Source organism: Acomys minous (assembly GCF_964271855.1).
Source record: "Acomys minous genome assembly, chromosome: 1".
NCBI classification, from domain to species: Eukaryota; Metazoa; Chordata; class Mammalia; order Rodentia; family Muridae; genus Acomys; species Acomys minous.
Window position 1 is genome coordinate 47058620 of NC_140483.1, and position 20768 is coordinate 47079387.

Below are 20768 nucleotides of genomic sequence, written 5' to 3' on the forward strand. Positions count from 1 at the left end.
GCAGCCATTTCTAGGAGTGACTGTTTCACAGCGGAATTCTACTATTCTGGCTCTTAACAATCTTTCTGACCTCTCTTCTGCAATGTTCCCTGAGGCACAGGTGTAGGAACTGGGATGTAGATGTATCCACTTGGACTGTGCAGCACAGACTGTTAATATCTGTTTTGTTCAAGTTGATTTTTCTGCTGTTTCCTACAAAGAGAGATTTCTTCGATGAAGTGTGGTAGTGACACTTATCTGTGGGTACAAGGATAATATTTAGAATGTGGGAGTCAATTATGCTGGCCTATCAAAGTGATAGTTCATGGCCTCCCTATCCCAGGAGACTGACTAGGTTTCCAGTCATGATTTCCTTCCTGTTGAGTGGGCTTTGAGTCCATTAAGATGGCTTTTGGTTGCGACCATCATTTAAGTGCCACTGATTAAGTGCATTTCTTGCCAAGATCAAAACAATGTCAATATCAATGGATATGTAAACATGGAAGAAGGAAATGTTGTGGGGTCCTACCCATAGACCAAACCACAGACCACTAATAAATGGAAGAAGAAAAATTATTCTCGCAGGGATGAACCCCTTATTGGTAAATAGTGGTCAGCCATGAAATCATATATATGCACATAATAATAATCAAAACAAAAAAAGGACCATCGGAAGAGTTCATGGAAGATTGGCTGAGAAGGGATAGATGGGGTGAAAAGTGATATAGTTCTGTTCCAATTAAAAGCACATTTTTGAAAAAAAAAGACGAACGTGTAATAAGATACTGAAGAAGAGGGAGAAGGAAGGAAGAGGAGGAAGAGGAAGAGAGGAGAAGAAAGAGGAGAACCAAGTTGAGAACAGAGCTATGGCAAAGTCACATGTTAATTCAAAATTAAGAATGTTTGCAACCTAGACACACTCTAGATGTTAATCAGTGATAAGCTGCAGGCAAATAAGTTTTGTTGTTGTTGTTCTCACTTAATGAGTACATACTAGGCCTCGTTAAGGTAGCATGCCAGGGAAAATCCCATGGGCCTCTCAGACATAAAATTCCACAGGAAAAAGAAGAAGAAGAAGAAGAAGAAGAAGAAGAAGAAGAAGAAGAAGAAGAAGAAGAAGAAGAAGAAGAAGAAGAAGAAGAAGAAAATTTTCAGAATCTGAAGGTCCTTTTAAAAAGAATGAAAGAATCACCATTTATGGTAGATTGTGGATGGAAAGACAAAAAAATAGTTATTAAACCAACTTTTACAACAACATGAATGGAATTCCAAAGGCAACAAAAATACTTTTAAAAAATCCTAAGACTACATAAGGGGACAAATAGCAGTAATTTATTTAAGGAATAAATATTAAGGAAATTATTTGAGAAGTAAGGCCAGTATATGTAAGTGGTGTCTTTAAGTGAGGAACACACTTTATTGACTTCTTGGTGTTTGATGTGAAAGTCAGTGTCATTTAAAAATCATCTACAGTGAATGAAGCAGAAAATGTTCTATAAGTTTTCAAAGTCTAGAGGTGACTGAAAGTTCTTCATCTTTTCAAAAATCTAAATATTTTAGAAAATATTTTTTCAGAAGTTACAAGAATAAATATATGACAGGAAATAAAAACTTTTAATCTATCCAACAAAATACCTGTGACTTATTTAAGGTTTCTCCTCAGATGATAGGAACCCAGACTTTGCCACTGCAACCAAAATTGCTTCTCCAACATGAATATGGGAAAAGTAGTTCTGTGGGTCTCTGGTAACTGAACATTAAGTGAGATTAATAAAAGCAGAAACGACACAGAAAGGTACATTTGAAATTATAGAAGACCAAATTCACTAAAAGTCCCAGAACTCATCAAACTTGAAAGGCCAAAACTTTAAAAATAATCAGAATCTACAGAAAATACAGAAGATACATAAATACATTAATCAATTTCTTTTAATCCTCTTAGTGACAGTTTTTTTTTTTACCATTATCATGATGTGTTTATTTTACTGATGAAGCTAGGAACAAATCATGAGGCTTGATGAGAACAAAATTTAAAACAAATTCATGTACAATTCCAAAATGTACCCTTTTTAGTACCTTTCTTTAGTCCAAAAGTTAAATTCCACAAAATTACATTCCACACAGTAAATAACTATGTTATTCCAATGATGGCATAGTGTGACATCTGTGATCTTGATCCATATATCATTCATACTGTCCATAAATAAGGAACTATACCATTAAAGCTGAAAGGATATACTTCAAAGAGCCATTGATAGATGAGGTAAGAGGTTATAAATTTTACATGCTTTCTGAAGATTACTGTATCACAGTTTTTGTTTTGTAGACTCGGTGATGCTAAACTGCTGACTGGGTTTAGTAGCTTCCTGCATCAGTTCTTGCAACTGTCCAATTTGCTCATCACGAAAGTCATTAAGTTTTTCTTCTGGGAGAGAAGCGCCAAAACTCTGCTGTCCTTAGCTTGTTGCCACAACACTGCTGCATGTGTCTCCCATTCCTGCAAGAAACGCTGGGCTTTGCCAGAACCAACAGTCTTATGTCTCCTAAACTCATCCTTCACGTACTGGTCGCCCAGAGCTTTGAGGTCTGGGGGAAGGGCCCGGTGCATCTGTAAGATACGCTTATATAAAGACTGGACTCGTGAAATATGCCTCCCCGGCATTGCGCCATGTGTGCTCTAGTGATAGATGTTTGTTAATTATTTCTTTTATTTTTTAAGATTATAATATAGTTAGATCATTTCCCCCTCCCATTATTTCCTCCAAACCATATACTCAACCTTTATTTCGTTCAAATTCATGGTATCTTATTTCACACAAACACACACACACACACACACACACACACATACACACACACATACATACATACACACATGCACATGTGTGGGCATATTTTCCTAAATACATAAATACAAACTCTTGCATTTGTACAATGTTACCCGTGTGTTCTCAGGGCTGACCATTTGGTACTGGATAACCAATTTGTATGCTGTTCCCTGAGGAAGGCTATTTCTCCCACTTTGTTGCCTACTGTTCTTTGCCTAGAGTTGAGGCCCTGTGGACTCTGTCCCATTCACTTTTGTTATGTCTGTTGTCTTTGCTTTCCTCATTCCATGGATAGGCAGTCACGCTGATAATACTTTATGGATGTAGCTTCTGAAATTCCTAGGTGACACAAAATCACTGCAAACTCACTGTTTCTCTAGGTCTTACAATCTTTCTGCCCTCTTCTGAAGTAATATCTGAGGCTTAAGTGTGGCAGTTGTACTGTAAATGTATCCATGGGGACTGGGCTCTAAATCTCTGCATCTTGATTGGTTGTGGTTTCTAGAGTGGTGTCTGTTCCAAAGAGAAGTTTCTTTGATGAGGTCTGAGGACTGCACTTATCTGTGGGTATAAACATACATATTTAGAATGTAGATAGAGATTATGCTAGTTTAATAAAGTAGTAGTTGGAGGTTCTCCTCCAAGATCCATGCCTTCATTAGCACTGGGTAATTGGCTAGGTTTCCAGTACCAGGAATGATTTCCCTCTTGTTGCACAGGTCTTAAGTTCAATTAGAAAGCTGTTGGCTACTGCTAAGACATCCACCTCACTATTGCACCCTTAGAATTACCATGCTGTACTGGTCGTCATTGTGGTTCATAGGGAATAATAGCTGGGTAGCACGTTTGGATACTTCAATCTTTTAAAAGCTTACATGGTGCCTTCTTGTACCATGAACGCCAGTCTTCAGGAAGGTGCTGTGTCTGTAGTACACGGTGTCTTCAGCAATAGGAACCCGACTTCTTCTGAGAGCACACACATTTTCAAAAGATAACAGTAGAGGTTATTCACTGGAATGTTTTGTTTCATATAAATAAAAAGACCACTTGGATGATTCAAACAAGCTTTCCATGTATCTGGGGGACAACATGAGGATGGAGATGAGATGAAGGAGGCATACATACACTCGGCCCACATACTCCACTTAGACAGAGGAGACAAGGAACAAGCAAAGTAGATAATTCCATGAAGTGGTAAGTGCTTGAAAAAGTAAAATCAAGTGATATGGAAAGAAGGTGTAAGACTACAATAATTCAACTGAAAATTGTCAACAGGGAACAAGACTATCAGAAGGAGTAGAACTGCCAGAATCTCTGACAGAATTAAAAAAGAAAACAAGATAAGATTTGAGCAAAGTGACAAGTTGTAAGAAGCAGACATGTGTTGAGGTCTTTGTATATGAAGCCAAGTAGGAAGAAAACATGCCCAAAGGGTCCAAAAATGCGAGAGACTGGTGTCTGCAGATAAGTGAAAGAAAATTTAATATGTTAGGTACATAAGACCTCATGAGACCATGTAAATGGCCTTATCCTGAACACTAACCAAAAAAAAAAAAAAAAGATGTATTTTTAAAAGAGCTCTGCAGCTCTCTTCTGAAGAAAAGCAAAGAGAAATGGGCCAAAAAGATATTGCAATAAGCCAGCAAAGAGCAGAGCTTGGGAGAGAATACAAACCTGGAAATAGTGAGCATCTGGTTGCTAGTGAAAGCTAGGGATACGAGAGATTACTAGAAGATCCAAGATGAAAAAGAAAGACTGAGAGATGGTGCTTGGGTGCTTGGTGATAGTCCAGAGTTTGGGCAAAAGAGCCAGTGGATACAAAGGAGCATCAGGTGAGTCAGTGGTGAATAAAAACAGTACACTACCACGGAAGTCAAATGACACAGTTCTTTCAAGAAAAGCGCCATAAACTGTGTTGAAGACTGGAGAAAAATCAGGCTATAGCAAGGCCTATGCGACTTGATAACATAGAACTCTTGACACCTACACAGAAGCATTTACAGTGCCATGGTGAAAGCAAGGTAGAATATATAAAGTAATTTACATAAACTTTCATGTGAAAACAAGAAGATTTAAAAATAGAGATTGGAAGGTGGCTAGCTAGGAAGTCTTTGTGTTTTCCTCTGTAACAAATTATGTTATAGACAAACTGTCAACATTAGAAGGAAAACAGAATTCCATAAATTACAAGAGACTAGCTCTGAAGATCAGTGGCAGAGGCTTTGGAACATAATGCATAATAAGTCTGTAGATATAGTTCCCACCATTACTTTTGTGTGTGTGTGTCCATGCACAAACACAACACACACACACACACACACACACACACACACACACACACACATATATATATTATATATATATATATATATATATATATATATATATATATATATATATATATATATATAAAAGCAGGAAGTCACTTACAAAGGAATTCCCATCAAACCAACAGCAGATTTATTGATAGCTATCTTATAGATGAGAGCAGGATGGTATAACATACTCCAAGCTATAAAAGAAAAATATTTCAGCCAAAGCTATCCTTTAAAGTTGAAAGAGAAGTAAAAACTTTCCTAAATAAAACATGAACTCATGAAATTTGTCAGCACCTTATCCACTCTACAAGAGATGTTCAAGAGAGCAGTTTCTCAAAACAGAATTATTACCAGCAAAAAAGTGTACAAATCTACAAATATATCACAAAATGGATCAAATGTATAAAGGTGAAAGAGGAATCCAAGTCTATTGGTACAAAACCACCACCAAGCCACAAAGTGAACAAGAGAGGAGGAAACAACAAAAAGCAAAACAGTCTTTATTCATCATTAACACTGTTAAATATAAACAGATTGAATCCCCCAATTAAAGTATATAGGCCAATAAAATAGTTTTTTAAAAACACAAAAAGCTAGATCTGGGTAGGGGTTTGAAGTTTACGGCCTGTATTGTCCCAGATCTAGCCAAGGACAGGACATTCTCTACAGTTGAGTGGAGAGTGGGGTATGACTTTCACACGAACTCTGGTGCCTCATATTTGACCATGTCCCCTGGAAGGGGAGACCTGGTGGCACTCAGAGGAAGGACAGCAGGCTACCAAGAAGAGACTTGATACCCTATGAGCATATACAGGGGGAGGAGGTCCCCCTTAGTCACAGTCATAGGGGAGGGGAGTAAGGGGGAAATGAGAGGGAGGGTGGAATGGGAGGATACAAGGGAGGGGATAACCATTGAGATGTAATATGAATAAATTAATTTAAAAAATTTTAAAAGAATAAGAGAAAAGTGAAAAAAAACACACACACACAAAAAGCTAGACTCAATAATATGCTTTCCTCAAAAGTTACTTTAGCTGTAAAGAGATATTACAAGGACTGAAAGTAAAAGAAGGAAAGGATAAACCATGAATGTGGAACCCAAAACCAAGCAAAAATAATTAGGCATGTGTCAGATAAAACATACTTTAAATAAAAAGCAAAGGAGAAAAACAAAATGATCACTATATAGTAATAAGGAGCTCAATTAATCAAAAACTGTAACAATGTGTATACCCAAAGCTGGACCAATTGAATGTATGAAGTGTTACTTGAGGAGCTACACTTTACTTGGTCTACTTTTGTCAATGCACAAAAACTGACCAACAAGCAGTGGCATTAGACTATAAGACTGATGAACAGAAGTTTATAGGTCACTGCATCAAAGAACTGCAAAACACACATTTCTCACCACCACACAGGGCAATCTCCAGAATATACCACATATTTAGCTGCATAGTCAACTTTCAACCAAGCTTAAAAGCTTGAAATCATGATATTTATCTTTTCTGATCACAGATAAACTATATCCCCATAACATTTGGAATTTTAGAAATTGTATAAATAAATGTATAGAAATGTTTTCAAATCTCCTTATCAAATTATTAATTGTTTCACATAATTAAATAAAAATAATTATAGAATTTCTACAGAAACATAAAAGACCAAAATTGTCCAATCATCCAGGAACAAAATGCAAATAAACAAAAGATAAAATCTTTATATCACCAGATTTCAAAACATACTTCAAAGGGATTTCTAGTATTGAAAACAGCAACTAACTAATGTGAAAATAGGTTTAAAATCTTGTGGAACAGAATGGAGCATTTCAGAAATAAATCAGCCATTTCCAGCCAACTGATTTTTTGTAAGAAAGGCAACAAGAACATACATTAGAGAAATAAAATAATCTTCAGTTCGTGCTTCCCAAGAGATTAAAAACAGATATCTAAATGCAAAAGAAATTTGACTGCTCTATCAACTCAAAATGGACTTGAATGTAGCTAAACCATAAAACTACTAGGAGAAATACTTTAGAATCTTGGAATAAACATGAATTAATGTGTATAGCCACACACACACACACACACACACACACACACACACACACACACACATACACACACACAGATAACAAAAGTGAAAACTGACAAACAAGATTATATTAAAGTGAAAGGCTTCAATACCGGCAGGGGAACAGTCAAGAAAGTAACAATACATCCTAAGGGTAGGGATAAAGTACTTACAAACTATTCACTTAAAGAGGAATTGATTTCCAGGATGTACAAAAAAACTAAAACAATTCAACGGTAAAATAATAATAACAACAATACAATTTGAAATTGATAAATGATTTGTATGGACATTTCCCAAAAGAGAATACACAAATGGTATGGGGAAAAAAGGCTTACCACCACTAAGTATGAAGAAAATGCAAATCAAACCACAATAGGCTATTATTACATACCTTATCAACATAACCACTATCAAAAGGATAATAAATAAAAGATGATTGCAAGGATGTGAAAACAGGGGGCTGCTTGTACACAGCTGATGGTAATATAGATGAAATCAAGCATGTCTGGAGTTTCAAAAAACAAAACCGAATAAAACTACCAAATGATCTGTACTACTGTCTACATAGCCAAAGGAGTTGAAATGTGGATGTGGAGAATCCATCAGTACTTGATCTTTTACACAACACTATTATTCTCAGTCAACATGATATGGGAAAAACATCAGTGTAAAGGTGTTGAAATTGGGGGAAAGAGAGAGAGAGAGAGAGAGAGAGAGAGAGAGAGAGAGAGAGAGAGAGAGAGAGGGAGGGAGAGAGAGAGAATGTGTGTTCATAATGAAATACTGTTTAACCACAAAAAAAAAATGAAAATTTTTGTTTGCAGGGACATGGATGCATCTGGAGATAATTATGTAAAAATAAATAAATTAGGTGACCAGATAGATGTTCCAGCGGATTAAATGTTTGTCATATAAGTGTAAAGTCTGGAGTTCAAATCACCAGTATGTAAAAAGGCCAGAGACAGTGGCACAAACTTGTAGTTGCAGCATGCCCACAGAAAGGTGGAGGGTGGGGTCAGAGGGGTCCTCCAGAACTGTAGGGCCAGTTCATTAAAGACTGCCTCAAATAAGCTGGAAAGTAAGACTGACATTCTAGATTGTCCTCTGACTTCCATGTGGCATGCTTGAGCCTGCACTTACACACACCCTACACACACACACACACACACACACACACACACACACACACACACATACATGCACACACACACATTTTATAAATAAAATTAATCAGACCCACACAGACATACTACATGTTCTTATTTACTCATGGAATCTAAAAAGTTATTCTCAAAGCAGTAAAGAATACAACTTGGTCTTCAATTCCTCAGACATGTGTGAGACAAGGAAGAGCAAAGAAAAGGTAAACCTGGACACAAAATTGCAATCTTGATGAGAATACCTTCAAATGTAATACACTAGCATAATTATTTTCAAAGACAAGGAATTTAACATTTCAGAATAGGTAGAAGAAAATACATGTCTGAAGTGATAAACATATAAATTACCCTAGCCTAGTCATTACATACAGTACATATAGGCTGAAATATTACATGTGTACAACATACTACTTACTGTCACTATATGTCGGTTAAAAATAAAAATAGACTTTTAAAAAACAGAAAGGAGGATTTATAGATACTTCAGCTAGTAAAATGCTGAACTTGCAAGTATGAGGACCTGAGTTCAGTCCCCAGAGCTTGCATCTTTTTTTTAAAAGAAAAATGCCTGGACATAATTGTGCATTCTTATAATCCCAGTTCAGAGAAGGCAGAAACAGGTAGACTGCTGAAGTCTGTGGGCAGCCAAGCCTAGACTACTTAGCCAGATTCAGACCAGTAAGTGGCACACACACACACACACACACACACACACACACACACACACACACACTGTATTATGTGTGTATATTAATATATATATTAGATATATTAGATAACAGAGATGAAAAGGATACATTTGGTCAGTAGCAGGAAGGAGTGTGATGTCAATAATTGTTTTAATTGCATTTAGGAAACACAGCATCATGCTCATCTGATGACAGCTGGCATGGAAGAAGGCTTGACAGACAGGAAGGGGGATAACATGGTAAAAGAAACAGAAATGTAAAGGACTGAAGACTGTAACAGCAGAAGAGAAACTGGAAAAATTTAGCCAGTGCAAAAGGAGTCAAAATAACTCTTCTGGTAAATTCTAAGGCTATGGTATCAGAGAAATGGCAGTTCACAACTGCACATTCTTGAGTGATCATTTAAAATGATTGCAGGGATCATTTTAACTCAGAAAGCACAGCTGTGGGCTTTCCTGCGTCCTGCTCAGCTGCCAAGAACTGATATTCTGCATAGGCAAGGGTTCTAAGTAAAAGCTGGCATTAGCCCTTTACTTTGGGTCAAAATTGTATTTGAATATACTTTATACTCCTCCTTCTAAATTATCATAATTACGGGCAGACAATCTTAAAACGAAGGAGTCTAACAGTATAGGATTAACAAGCTGCTCAAGGCGATGAAATCTTTCTGCACTGATAAACCATCAGGCTAGCGGAATATCTTTTTTGATGCAGTGTCACAGAGCTGACATGAGAAGTTCCCAGTGGGTTTTGTTGTCCCCTCTATGCATTGTTTCAGCTCTCTTCATCTGTGAGAGATTCCCTGCCTCCCACTCAGGGCTGGCAGCTTCCTACACTATCATTTATCCTAATGCCTGCTAACTGCCGCTGTTGCCATGGTTACCTTTGTCACGCGTTATATTACTGTACAACTCTGCCTCAGCCATTTCCATTAGCACATTTTGTCTTCTCCATTTCTCATGCACCTTTTCACCCACAGGGTGAAAAAAAGAAATAGTCTTTTATAGACATTGCTGTTCAGCTAGCACTTTCCCCCACTGTCAGAAAACGAAAGCCGTAGTATACTTTGTATAATACTCAGGTCTTCAGTGCTTCTTGCATGGGGAATACTTATAGCCTACTTCACTCTTTAACTTAAAAGATAGTCATTTAAAATGTAGAAGCATGAAAAATACAGAAGCCTAGATTTAAAAAAAATTCATCCACCAGTTGCTGACATTTACCAGTGTATAGGAACTGTATATACAGTGCTTAACACCCTGCAATCCTGATTCCCGTAGCTTCTCAGCTGAATAGGAGGAAAACAACAAATATTATAGACCTTAATATATGTATTGGAATGATAGATTCTCTCTATATTAGGTTTGTCAGCTAACAGAGCATATTTATGCAAACAGGAGAGTTCAGAGAATTTTCTGCAGAAGTTGTGATGTATAATCCAAGTCTTGGGTTGAGATAGGAAGGGCAACACAGGAAAGAGACTGTGTAAACGAATGACATCCCACATAACTACAAAGTGTGTTTCAAGAAGTGTGTCTGGACACTGCTCAGGTACCACATTTGCGAGTGACTAAATATAGGTGGGAGGGTAGAGTACTGTGTCCAGTGAGCCCCACAATTATAGTCAAAAGCTCCAACCATTTGAGTCATGGGAAAGTATTAGTAGGACATAATAACATGACTACATTTTTTAAAGAACTTCTTCCTCTAATAAAATTGCTGACAAAACTGAAAGGAGCACTTGCTAAAGTGCTTTCCCATATAAGATGGTTACAGATGTACCTCAAATAATGTGCAAGTAACAGAAGATAACGCAGCCGCATAAAAGGGTCTTTAACATCTAAAGAGAACAGAAAAGTCAGAAAAACTCTTACTACAAAACACAAGTTTTAATAAAACAGAAGATATACTATAAAAGATTATAGAAATTCTAGCAGAATTAGCATGCCCAGTTGTGTAAATTGAAAGTACATGAATTTAAAATTAGTTCACACATACTTCAACATGTACCAATGACCACAGCTCACCTGTCAGATGTACTGCATGGCTAAGACTTGTCTTGTGCAGAAACCACAAAATGGGAACTATAGGCCACTATTCTAACTTAGTTCAAAGAAATCTCTTGTGTTCCTTTCCCATCAAGATGACTGTCACGTGTCTCTTTGTGTGTCATGGCCATAGTAATCTCACTACTTTTTAAAGAGCAATATAGAGATTATTAAAGGTACCACCTGCATTTTAAAAGGAAAATGCATACACAACTTATGACACAAACTTATTTTCTCATCCTCTCCAATGAACAATCCTGGTCATTATCTTTCACTCGCTCTTTTAGGCAGCATCAAATCTTCTGAGCACCATTTATAATTTCAAAATGGGGCTATTTAGGGGCTCCACTGCCTAATTTAGGGAAAACATTTTTCCTGTAATTCATTTGTGGTATGAGTGACCAGAATCATAAACTCAGCAATCCTATTTTGCATTTAAAATGTACTAAGATTCCTGAACTGTTTTCACACAGATGTTGTTCCAGCTGCTTGCTTAGGTAGTTAATTGGCATTTTCAGACAAAACTTTACATGATTTACACAGGTGTCTGAAAACTAAACCAATTATGTAAACCTAGTCTTTCTGCATATGAGAGCATGTCTGAAGTGTTACACAGGTTCCAGTAGTCTGGGTCAGCTTTTGCAAAATCATGATGCAACAGTAAGTACCATTAAAACTCCAGTTGATTGTAACAAAGAAGGCTTCTCTTCTCATTCTTGATACATGACAACTGAGGTCAGTACTCCATGCCTTAATCTGGCACTGAGCTAAAAGAGTAGCTTTCCTCTCGATTTAATTCCCTCATGATAATGGAAAAGAAGAGCCACATGAGGGTGACAGCCTAATGCTTTCACATTAAAATGCACTTTGCACAACCTTTACTGACCAACACAGATCCAGTGGCCAGTGAGGAGGTGAGTGGAACACGGAAATATGGACCTGTTAAAAGAGCAGGAAGTGCCTGTCCATTGGCTAGATCTGGGTAGGGGTTCAAAGTTTACTGCACGTATTGTCCTTGGCTGGTGCCATGGTTTGAGCAGGACCCTTGGGCCCAGATTTGCCCGTCATAATGTTCTTCTTGTAGGTTTCCAGGACCTTCTGGATCCTTCTATTTCTCCTTTCTCCCATGCTTCTCTCACCTAGAGTGCCAATAGGATGTCCTCCCCTCTGTCCCACTTTCCTGATAAGTGAAGACTTTCATGGGAGAGTAGGATCTGACTTTCACATGAACTCTGGTGCCCCATATTTGACCACGTCCCCTGGATGGGGAGGCCTGGTGGCACTCAGAGGAAGGATAGCAGGCTACCAAGAAGAGACTTGATACCCTATGAGCATATACAGAAGGAGGAGGTCCCCCTCAGGAACAGTCATAGGGGAGAAGATTAAGGGGAAAATGGGAGGGAAGGAGGAATGAGAAGATACAAGGGATGGGATAACCACTGAGATGTAACGTGAATACGTTAATAAAATATATTTTAAAAAAGAGTATGATATTAAGCATTAAAAAATTAGGAAAAAACGAGCAGAAAGTAACAGAATAATAGTAGGCACTAATACAGCAGGTACCCGCACTCAGTACATTTCATCTATCACATACAGAATACAGTAATTTAGAAAGTGAAAAAAGGTACCTTCAGAAAACATGTTGTTAGCTTATGTCAGGAGTTATGGAGCCATTAGTCCAGCCAAGGAGAAAAAGATATTTCTTCATCTTTCACCGAAGGGGAGCCAGAGAAGGCAGGGATAGGCACAGGTAGTTCTGGAGGAAGAATTTAGAAACATTTTAGTACAAGTTTAAGATAAAGGTAAATATGAATTCAGATGTACTATACAACTCAATTATTGGCTTTCAGATTATATCCCCACCTAACCATCAAACTTGCCAGGAATCATCTCATTCAATGAGCGGTGGACTTTACCAATATTCATTTTCTGATTTATAGCTTATTTCTCTATCTCAAAGTCCTTTTCTATTCCTACTTAAGTCCTCAGTCAAAATTTTCCTAAGTACCAACTATATAAAATTATTTTTAATAAGACTTTATTTCACTGCATACTGAGACTGTAGGGCTTTCAATTTTTCTTATTAAATCTTATTAAATTTTTTGTTTTGTGTTTTCCTTGACCCACAATGTTGGCTATTTCGCTAACATATGAGTTTATAACCACACTGTGTTCTCTGCTCCCAATTTTCAATTCTTATGGGGAAGCAAGGACTATCATAAAGTTATGACAGCAGGAAAGCAAACTTCTTATTTGAACCATAGGCTACAGTATATTTCCCATTGGGTAGTAGTGTCTAACTATGTCACTTCCTAGGCTACACAACTATGTACATTGTGCCCCCATCTGATCTGTACTATCAGCCAAGGTGAAATTTCTTTCAAGCCTCTCCCATCTGTTGTACTGATGGCTACAACTGCCCACATAACAGTGAGCCATGCTCTAGGTCTATGTATCCCCTGCATGCCACATTTCTTGCAAACTGCCAGCCTCTCCAAGCCCAATGGTTTTATAAATGGGATCTAAACTCTATCTGTTACTTTCCTTGAATATGAAATAATGTCTTTCTTCTTATTTCACTGCTGATATAATCAGTGAAAAACAAGGAAGCATGTAGCTTGATTTTCCAGTGCTAGAAAATTGATGTAATAATGTCTTCCATGAAGATGCAGGAAAATATGACCTTACTCATCACTTCTCTTCCATTTGATTATCACTATTTATCACGACAGTTAATGATACCAATTAAGATTTTTGATAGTAAAATCCTATGCTTTAGGAGTTAATGGGCACTTAATGGTACAATTTGTGAAAACAATTTCATGGACAGGTACTGGCCTCAAAATTCATCAACTTGCAAACATTAAATGATAGACTGAGTGTTTGTAAAAGAAAAAAAATCTACACTGTCATTCTGTAAGTGGTCTTGTATTCAGTCTGACTAAACACAATTCTATTAACATTAATGGAAAGTTACTTTGTCATTTTATCATTTAGCAATTAAGTGACTCAGATATACCAGAAGACCTCACAGGCACCAAAACGAGTTTAGTGTCAATCTCAAAGTATTCATCTCAAACCTTGAGATGGCTTGATGTCTCCAGGGATAATGAGCAGCAAATTATACTTATCATAGCATGTTCAACCCGTGAGCACAAGCCCCCGCAAAATAGGGGCTGAATAAAAGTCCACGCACTCTCTGCTATTTACTCATCCCAGAGGCTGTTCAAGACTGCAGCTGAAGGTGACCACCATCAAGTGTCATCTGAGGGTTATGTTCAGCACAGCACATTGCCCTGTGTTAGGGTGTGAGAAAACGTCCAACATCCCTCTGGATTCCATTCCTTACTTGGTCCTTATTTCTGATTTGAAGCATAAACTATGAATATGATCTTCAATTCTTCATCTTCCCGTTCTCCTGCTGATTAGACACCGAGAAACACTCCAGACAACTCTGGCTCATCAAAATATCACTCATACATAGCTTGGATAGTTTCCTTCCAACCCTAACATGCCAGACTGTTAACCTCGTTCTTACCTATCACTTTGTTGTGAGGTCTTAGATATTTTTATATAACTTTATGAGGAGAGTTCTGCCTGCCTATGAAGCTTAAGTCATTTGTGGGTGTTCTTATGAGATCTCCTGGCCTTTCTGTCATAGGCACAAATATTTTCTGACATTTATTTTCCACTGAGTGACTCAGAACAAAAGGGTGACTTCACCAACTGGTGGCATTGTTAAACATGCTTCAGATGTATAGAGACCTGAGCGTGTCGCTGATAAAAGTTATACTCAGAAGATATACACTTGTTCTGCATCTTTGGAACAATTCTTCAAGCCTCTGTATTAAACTGTATGAATTATTGTTTCATTGATAATTGTTAATCTGAGAAAACAGTAACTTTTTTTTTAACTTTTAGATGGCCCAGTAGTGTACACAGCATATTTAAAATTGGAGCACAGTGATGAAAACATTAAATTCTGGATGGCATGTGAAACCTACAAGAAAATTGCTTCACGGAGGGGCAGAATTTCTAGGGCAAGAAAGCTTTACAATATCTACATCCATCCACAGTCTCCTAGAGAGGTAATAAGGGTGGGTCATGGCAGATGGGACATCCCTTGGAGAACACGAATAACTTGAGCATCATTGCGTGGCAGATATATTCCATCCCAATATCTCCTTAAAATGGCATAAATCAAGAATTGCTAATTTTATTTTTCAGCCACCAAACCCAAGAATTAGATAACTTAATGAATTCCCCAACTCCCACCCCCGTGTGGTACAGTCATTAAGTAGTGACGTCAGGCTTCAAAGGTGAGCTGTTTGATCCAACAATTCTCTGCCCATTAGCCTATCTTAATTCCCAGCGAAGACAAAAAGAACAAAGGCATCATCGGAAAAATTCTTTGGCAGCGTAAACTTGAAATGCCATGAGTGGGCATGAGCACTCCCCAACGTGTTGGTCCTGTGTGCCACTGCACTTTAGCATAAACCAACACACTTGCCCCTGGCACTCGTGCTGCCATTACTACTGTTACCTATGCTGCCTAACACTGAGACTCCTGACAGACAGACAGCCAAAACTTACAACTCACGTTGAATGCATGGGTGGAGGAGAACATAGGAGGCTTCCCTCACCCAGTGTAACCCTATATTATTCAATTGCTTCCACAAATCCTCTGGAAAATTTTAGTTTTCTGAGAAAACCACTTCTTCCCTCTATTTCTTCACTTCTTCTCGCTTGCTTCCCATTTCAAGACTTGGTTGGCTAACATCGCTTTTGTGACTATTAAGAGAAGTAAAGTTTAAAGCAGCCACCAGCTTCCTTTTTTTCTTTAAAAATAGCCCTCTGGTTCATAGACTTCCATGTTTCCAGACTGGCAGTAACAAACCACTGCCAATGTTCCAAGTAATCAGTGGTTTCGAGAGTTCCCTAGCCACGGACATCATGCTTTCTTTATATCCCTGAGATGTTAATGGTGGATTTTTACTTTTAAAAAGAGCAAAGACTTCATTTCCTAAAAGTCTTTTTAGAGGCCTAGGAAAACTGCACCCATAGTACCACACTACTCCGAAAAAGTAGGTAGTAAGTTAAAGCATCCCACCGCAGGGATACACATTTGCTCTGCTTAACCTATAATTTCATTTTTTCAGATTAACATCGACAGTACAACAAGGGAAGCTATCATCCAAGGCATTCAAGACCCCACTCAAACGTGCTTCGAAGAGGCTCAAAAGATCGTGTATATGCATATGGAAATGGATTCTTATCCCAGATTTTTAAAATCTGAAATGTACCAAAAACTTCTAAAAACGGTTCAGTCCAAAAGCTCTTGATTACTTCCCGAAATTTAAACTGAAGATGGCATGTTGCAAGTGTTAACTTAATTTAGAAAAGTAGACAAATGAGAATGACAGTAGAAATGAAACAAACAAACAAAAAAAAAAAAACCAAGCCGTAAATCGATTTCTTGTTCCCAAAGGAAACGCAATCCAAATGAAATGAGCTCCCAAATAGTGTAACACAATTTATATCATACTACAAAGAGGGATGAACAGAGAAGGAAAAAGAAGCTAGTGTTCATCATATATAAACCATAACATTTTTACTATACTAGGCAAGTAGTGCTATTTTTTCTTTCTTTTTTTTTCTTTTTTTTTCTCCTTTATTAATTTATTCTTGTTACATCTCAATGGTTATCCCATCCCTTGTATCCTCCCATTCTTCCCTCCCTCCCATTTTCCCCTTATTCCCTCCCCTATGACTGTGACTAAGGGGGACCTCCTCCTCCTGTATATGCTCATAGGGTATTAAGTCTCTTCTTGGTACCCTGCTGTCCTTCCTCTGAGTGCCACCAGGTCTCCCCCTCCAGGGGACATGGTCAAAGTTGAGGCACCAGAGTATGTGAGAAAGTAATATCTCACTCTCCACTCTACTGTGGAGAGTGTTCTGTCCATTGTCTAGATCTGGGTAGGGGTTTAAGGTTTACCGCCTGTATTGTCCTTGGCTGGTGCCTTAGTTTGAGCGGGACCCCTGTGCCCAAATCTGCCTATCATAATGTTCTACTTGTAGGCTTCTAGGACCCTCTGGATCCTTCTACTTTGCCATTCTCCCATGCTTCTCTCATCTAGAGTCCCACTAGAATGTCCTCATAGCACAGATAACTTGTTTCTCTGTGAATTTTATCTCTAGCTAGTCTACAGATAGGGCCTTGAACTAGTATATAAACTTAGAAGTAATAGTATAAATGATTGTATCTTAACATAAACAGTATTGAAAATGTTATGAAGAGGGAATTTACCTATAAAATTTTCCTAGCAGAATGTCCATAGTTAACCTCCTACATCACATACATCATCTACATATAAAATCTTTGTGATGATTGTAAGTTCTTACTATGTGTGAATCTTTTTTCATTTCATTTATATTTCATATTTATGTTGCTATTGGGGGTATAAAATTTGGTCTTTTATCTTGAGATTAATTTCTTCAAATATTAACTTATCGTGGTGTTAGAAATCAATAAATAGGAACTAAAAGTTGTATGCCTATTTTTCAAAGACACCTTGTACTTTACAGTATAAATCAGAGGGCCTAAAGATGGCAAAAGTAAGAAAATTGCATGAAGAGCAGTTCAACTTACTTGTTTAATGTCACTCTACTACCATTTTAAAATGTTAAAAGAATTTAGACTCAATGCTCAGATCTGGAGTTCTGGAGGGTCAACAAAACATACACATGTACAAAATTTGAACTGTTAACCTTTTATACTTTAAAAAATGTCAAGTCTTATGTTGCTGATGGACGGAAACATTGAAACTGACCCTCACCCTCCCAGAATCACTTTTCAATCCTTATATTTCATCTTGGTTTTGAAAAAGTCCCTTAAAATAGATTTTACCCTTCCTGTGAAGTCAAGCTTCCACTTTCCCCAATAACTCCCTACTTCTCATAGCACCACAGTCCTTACTCCTTGAACTTGCCAGTCTCCATGGTTCACAAGACCCCAGGCATTTTAACTGCTGCTTTCTATGTATCACAGGGCAAGCATGAGTAACTACACAGCCAACCACAGCGTACTCAGGTGATGAGAAATGTTAAGTCATTAAACCACCTTCTTCCAGCTCCCAGACAAGCCAGCAAAACAGTGAGTAAGTGAAGAGCCACTGGCAATGTAGTAGGAAATGAATACATTGACCCCACACAAAATCATACAAAGAATACTAAATGGAATATAAAAGATAAGTTCCACTTTTGGATTTCCCCAACGGACTATTGTATGAATTTATTTAGATCTGGATACACTTTTAAAAGTTGGGGGGGGGGGCAGTCACAATCTCTCTACTCATCACTTTTTAAATTCTTTCTTTCTAAATTTACTTTATATCTTATTTATTATATGTGGGGGGGGGGTGGTTACAATACATATACAGAGGCTAAAGAACAACTTGTAGAGAGGAGCCAGTTCCCTTGTGGGCCCCAGAAATCGTTATCAGGTTGTCAGGCTTAATCAGAACCACCTTTACACACTAAGTATTTCTCTTTTTTATATTTTATTTATTTGTTCATATCACATATCAATTGTTCTCCCATCCCTTGTATCCTCCCATTCCTCCGTCCCTCCCATTTTTCCCCTACTCCCCTCCCCTATGTCTGTGACTGAGGGGGATTTCCTCCCCCTGTATATGCTCATAGGGTATCAAGTCTCTTCTTGGTAGCCTGCTGTCCTTCCTCTGAGTGACACCAGGCCTCCCCTTATACTCATATCTGGACACTAGGCCACGGGGCATGTCCCATGAAAGTCTTCACTTACCAGGAAAGTGGGATGGGGGGAGCACACGAAGCATTTCATGGGATCAAGTTTCCCTTTCTATGTCCTCTCTTTACTTTTAAGTCTTTCTATGTCACCCACCCCCCTTGCCCTCAACTCATTCTATAACCAAGACCGACCTTGAATTCATAATCCTCTTGTCTCAGTCTTCAAAGTAATTTTGACTAATACACCCTTACCAAGAAGACCAGTACTTCAGTACCTTTAAGTTAATATTTTTTTCTTTATTTAGAATGATGGCAGCCATAGGTTTGGTATATATGGCCTAGTTCATGAAGTACATTCCCTCGAGTCCTGTTTTCTCTGGGGCTTTACATTAAGGCATGTTGAATTTAATTGCTCAGCCATGTTTATTATTGCTCTGATCACAGTCTAAATGCCTTTGAACAGAAAGATGGATAATGAAAATGTGGTACGTTTACACAATGGAACATATCCCGCTGCAACAAAAATAAAATTGTGAAATTTGTATGTAAATGGATGAAACTAGAAAGTGTTACGTTGAGTGCAGTGACTCACACTCAAAAAGACAAATATAAAGATGAACATTTTTTATATTTATAACTCACCCGGCACACAACAATTTTATCATCTACAAATGACTTTCTATCAATTTGGGAATAATGACTACAGAAAAGACATATACAACGCTTTCTTCAAAGGCATAAAAGATTGTAATGTAGAGAAAATGATAAGTCCCAGCTGCTTAAATCTAGGACCTGAAATTCCCACCACTGATCACAAATGAAAAATAACATCTAAACTCACAGTAGGAGCAAGAATGAATGACTAATGCTAACACTTTAGCTGTTGCCTAGCAGAAAACAAAACTTGGAAAAAGAAAATGCAGTAATATAGTATAGTATAGGAAAATATCTGGGCTCAGAGAATGAAGACATTAATTAGGGAATCTGTGGGCTTGAGAACAAGAGATGGGATGCAAACAAAGTATTTTATTTATAAAAGCCTCACAGTGTTGTTAATAGAAAAAGTAAAGGGGAGAAATAAGCTTCATGAGAATTTTATATCTTACTAGAAAAGAATATAATGTCCCTATGAAAATAGTAGCATAAATATGAAATCAATACATAGGTGACATTTATAGAGGCATCTGGTTAATAAAATTAATCTGGCTCCAGTAGGGCCAAGACACTGAACAGACAACCATTAATAATTATGGTGTATTTTCCACTCTTGGACATGTGTAATGATTTAAAAAAGAAAAAAGCACATAGCAATCATGGCCAAGCATACATGGGCAAAGGCTGCTTTGGAAACTCAGAAGCAGCACCTTCTTCTACACGCTGAAATCTGTAAAGGACAGGAAACAAGCCGTTTGAGCTGGGAAAAAGGCTGGAGATGGGAGAACATGTGATACTCAGAAAGAGGCAGAAGATGGTGGGAGTTCTGCTAGAAGGCTGCTTCAAGTTCACAGCCTGGCTCCAGAGACTAACATATTTCAGAAGACTGCTCATTGGAATTTACTTTATTTTCATCTATGAAATAATATAATTAATTTACTGATATAGGCTTCTTTATTCAGAAAGAGCACAGAAAGCAGCCATATAAGTCACCTAAAAAGCCAAAATTAAAGGAAATTAGAGTGAAGTTCTGAAAATGTGGAAAAGAGAATATTTCTGAAGAAGAAATTGTGAACAAATCAGATTTGAACAATAAGGGAAAGTTTCTAAAACAACTAGCATGATAAGTTCAAATACCATTATGTGAGACATTGATACAAGCTGGACTTGGAAAAAAAAGCTGAGGGAGCAGTGGTTACATGTTGTGGAAACCTTAAGTGTAGAAGTTAGATTTGTCAACTTGGAAAAATCT

General features: G+C 37.6%; 1 protein-coding gene and 1 pseudogene across 3 annotated transcripts in view; one reads left to right on the plus strand and one right to left on the minus strand.

Moving 5' to 3' along the window:
- The window catches only part of RGS13 (regulator of G protein signaling 13), a 30115-nt gene extending 13280 nt beyond the window's left edge, over window positions 1-16835 (plus strand). For both annotated transcript variants that reach the window (XM_084775409.1, XM_084775408.1), the window contains 2 exons: window positions 15020-15186; window positions 16258-16835. In XM_084775409.1, the coding sequence (XP_084631535.1) occupies window positions 15020-15186; window positions 16258-16440 (350 nt within the window). In that variant the 3' untranslated portion in view covers window positions 16441-16835. The remainder of the gene's footprint in view (window positions 1-15019; window positions 15187-16257) is intronic.
- LOC311593992 (succinate dehydrogenase assembly factor 3, mitochondrial-like) lies at window positions 2235-2822 on the minus strand (annotated as a pseudogene). Its single transcript has one exon. The product of its transcript is annotated as a succinate dehydrogenase assembly factor 3, mitochondrial-like (transcript).
- Window positions 16836-20768: the final 3933 nt, after the last annotated feature.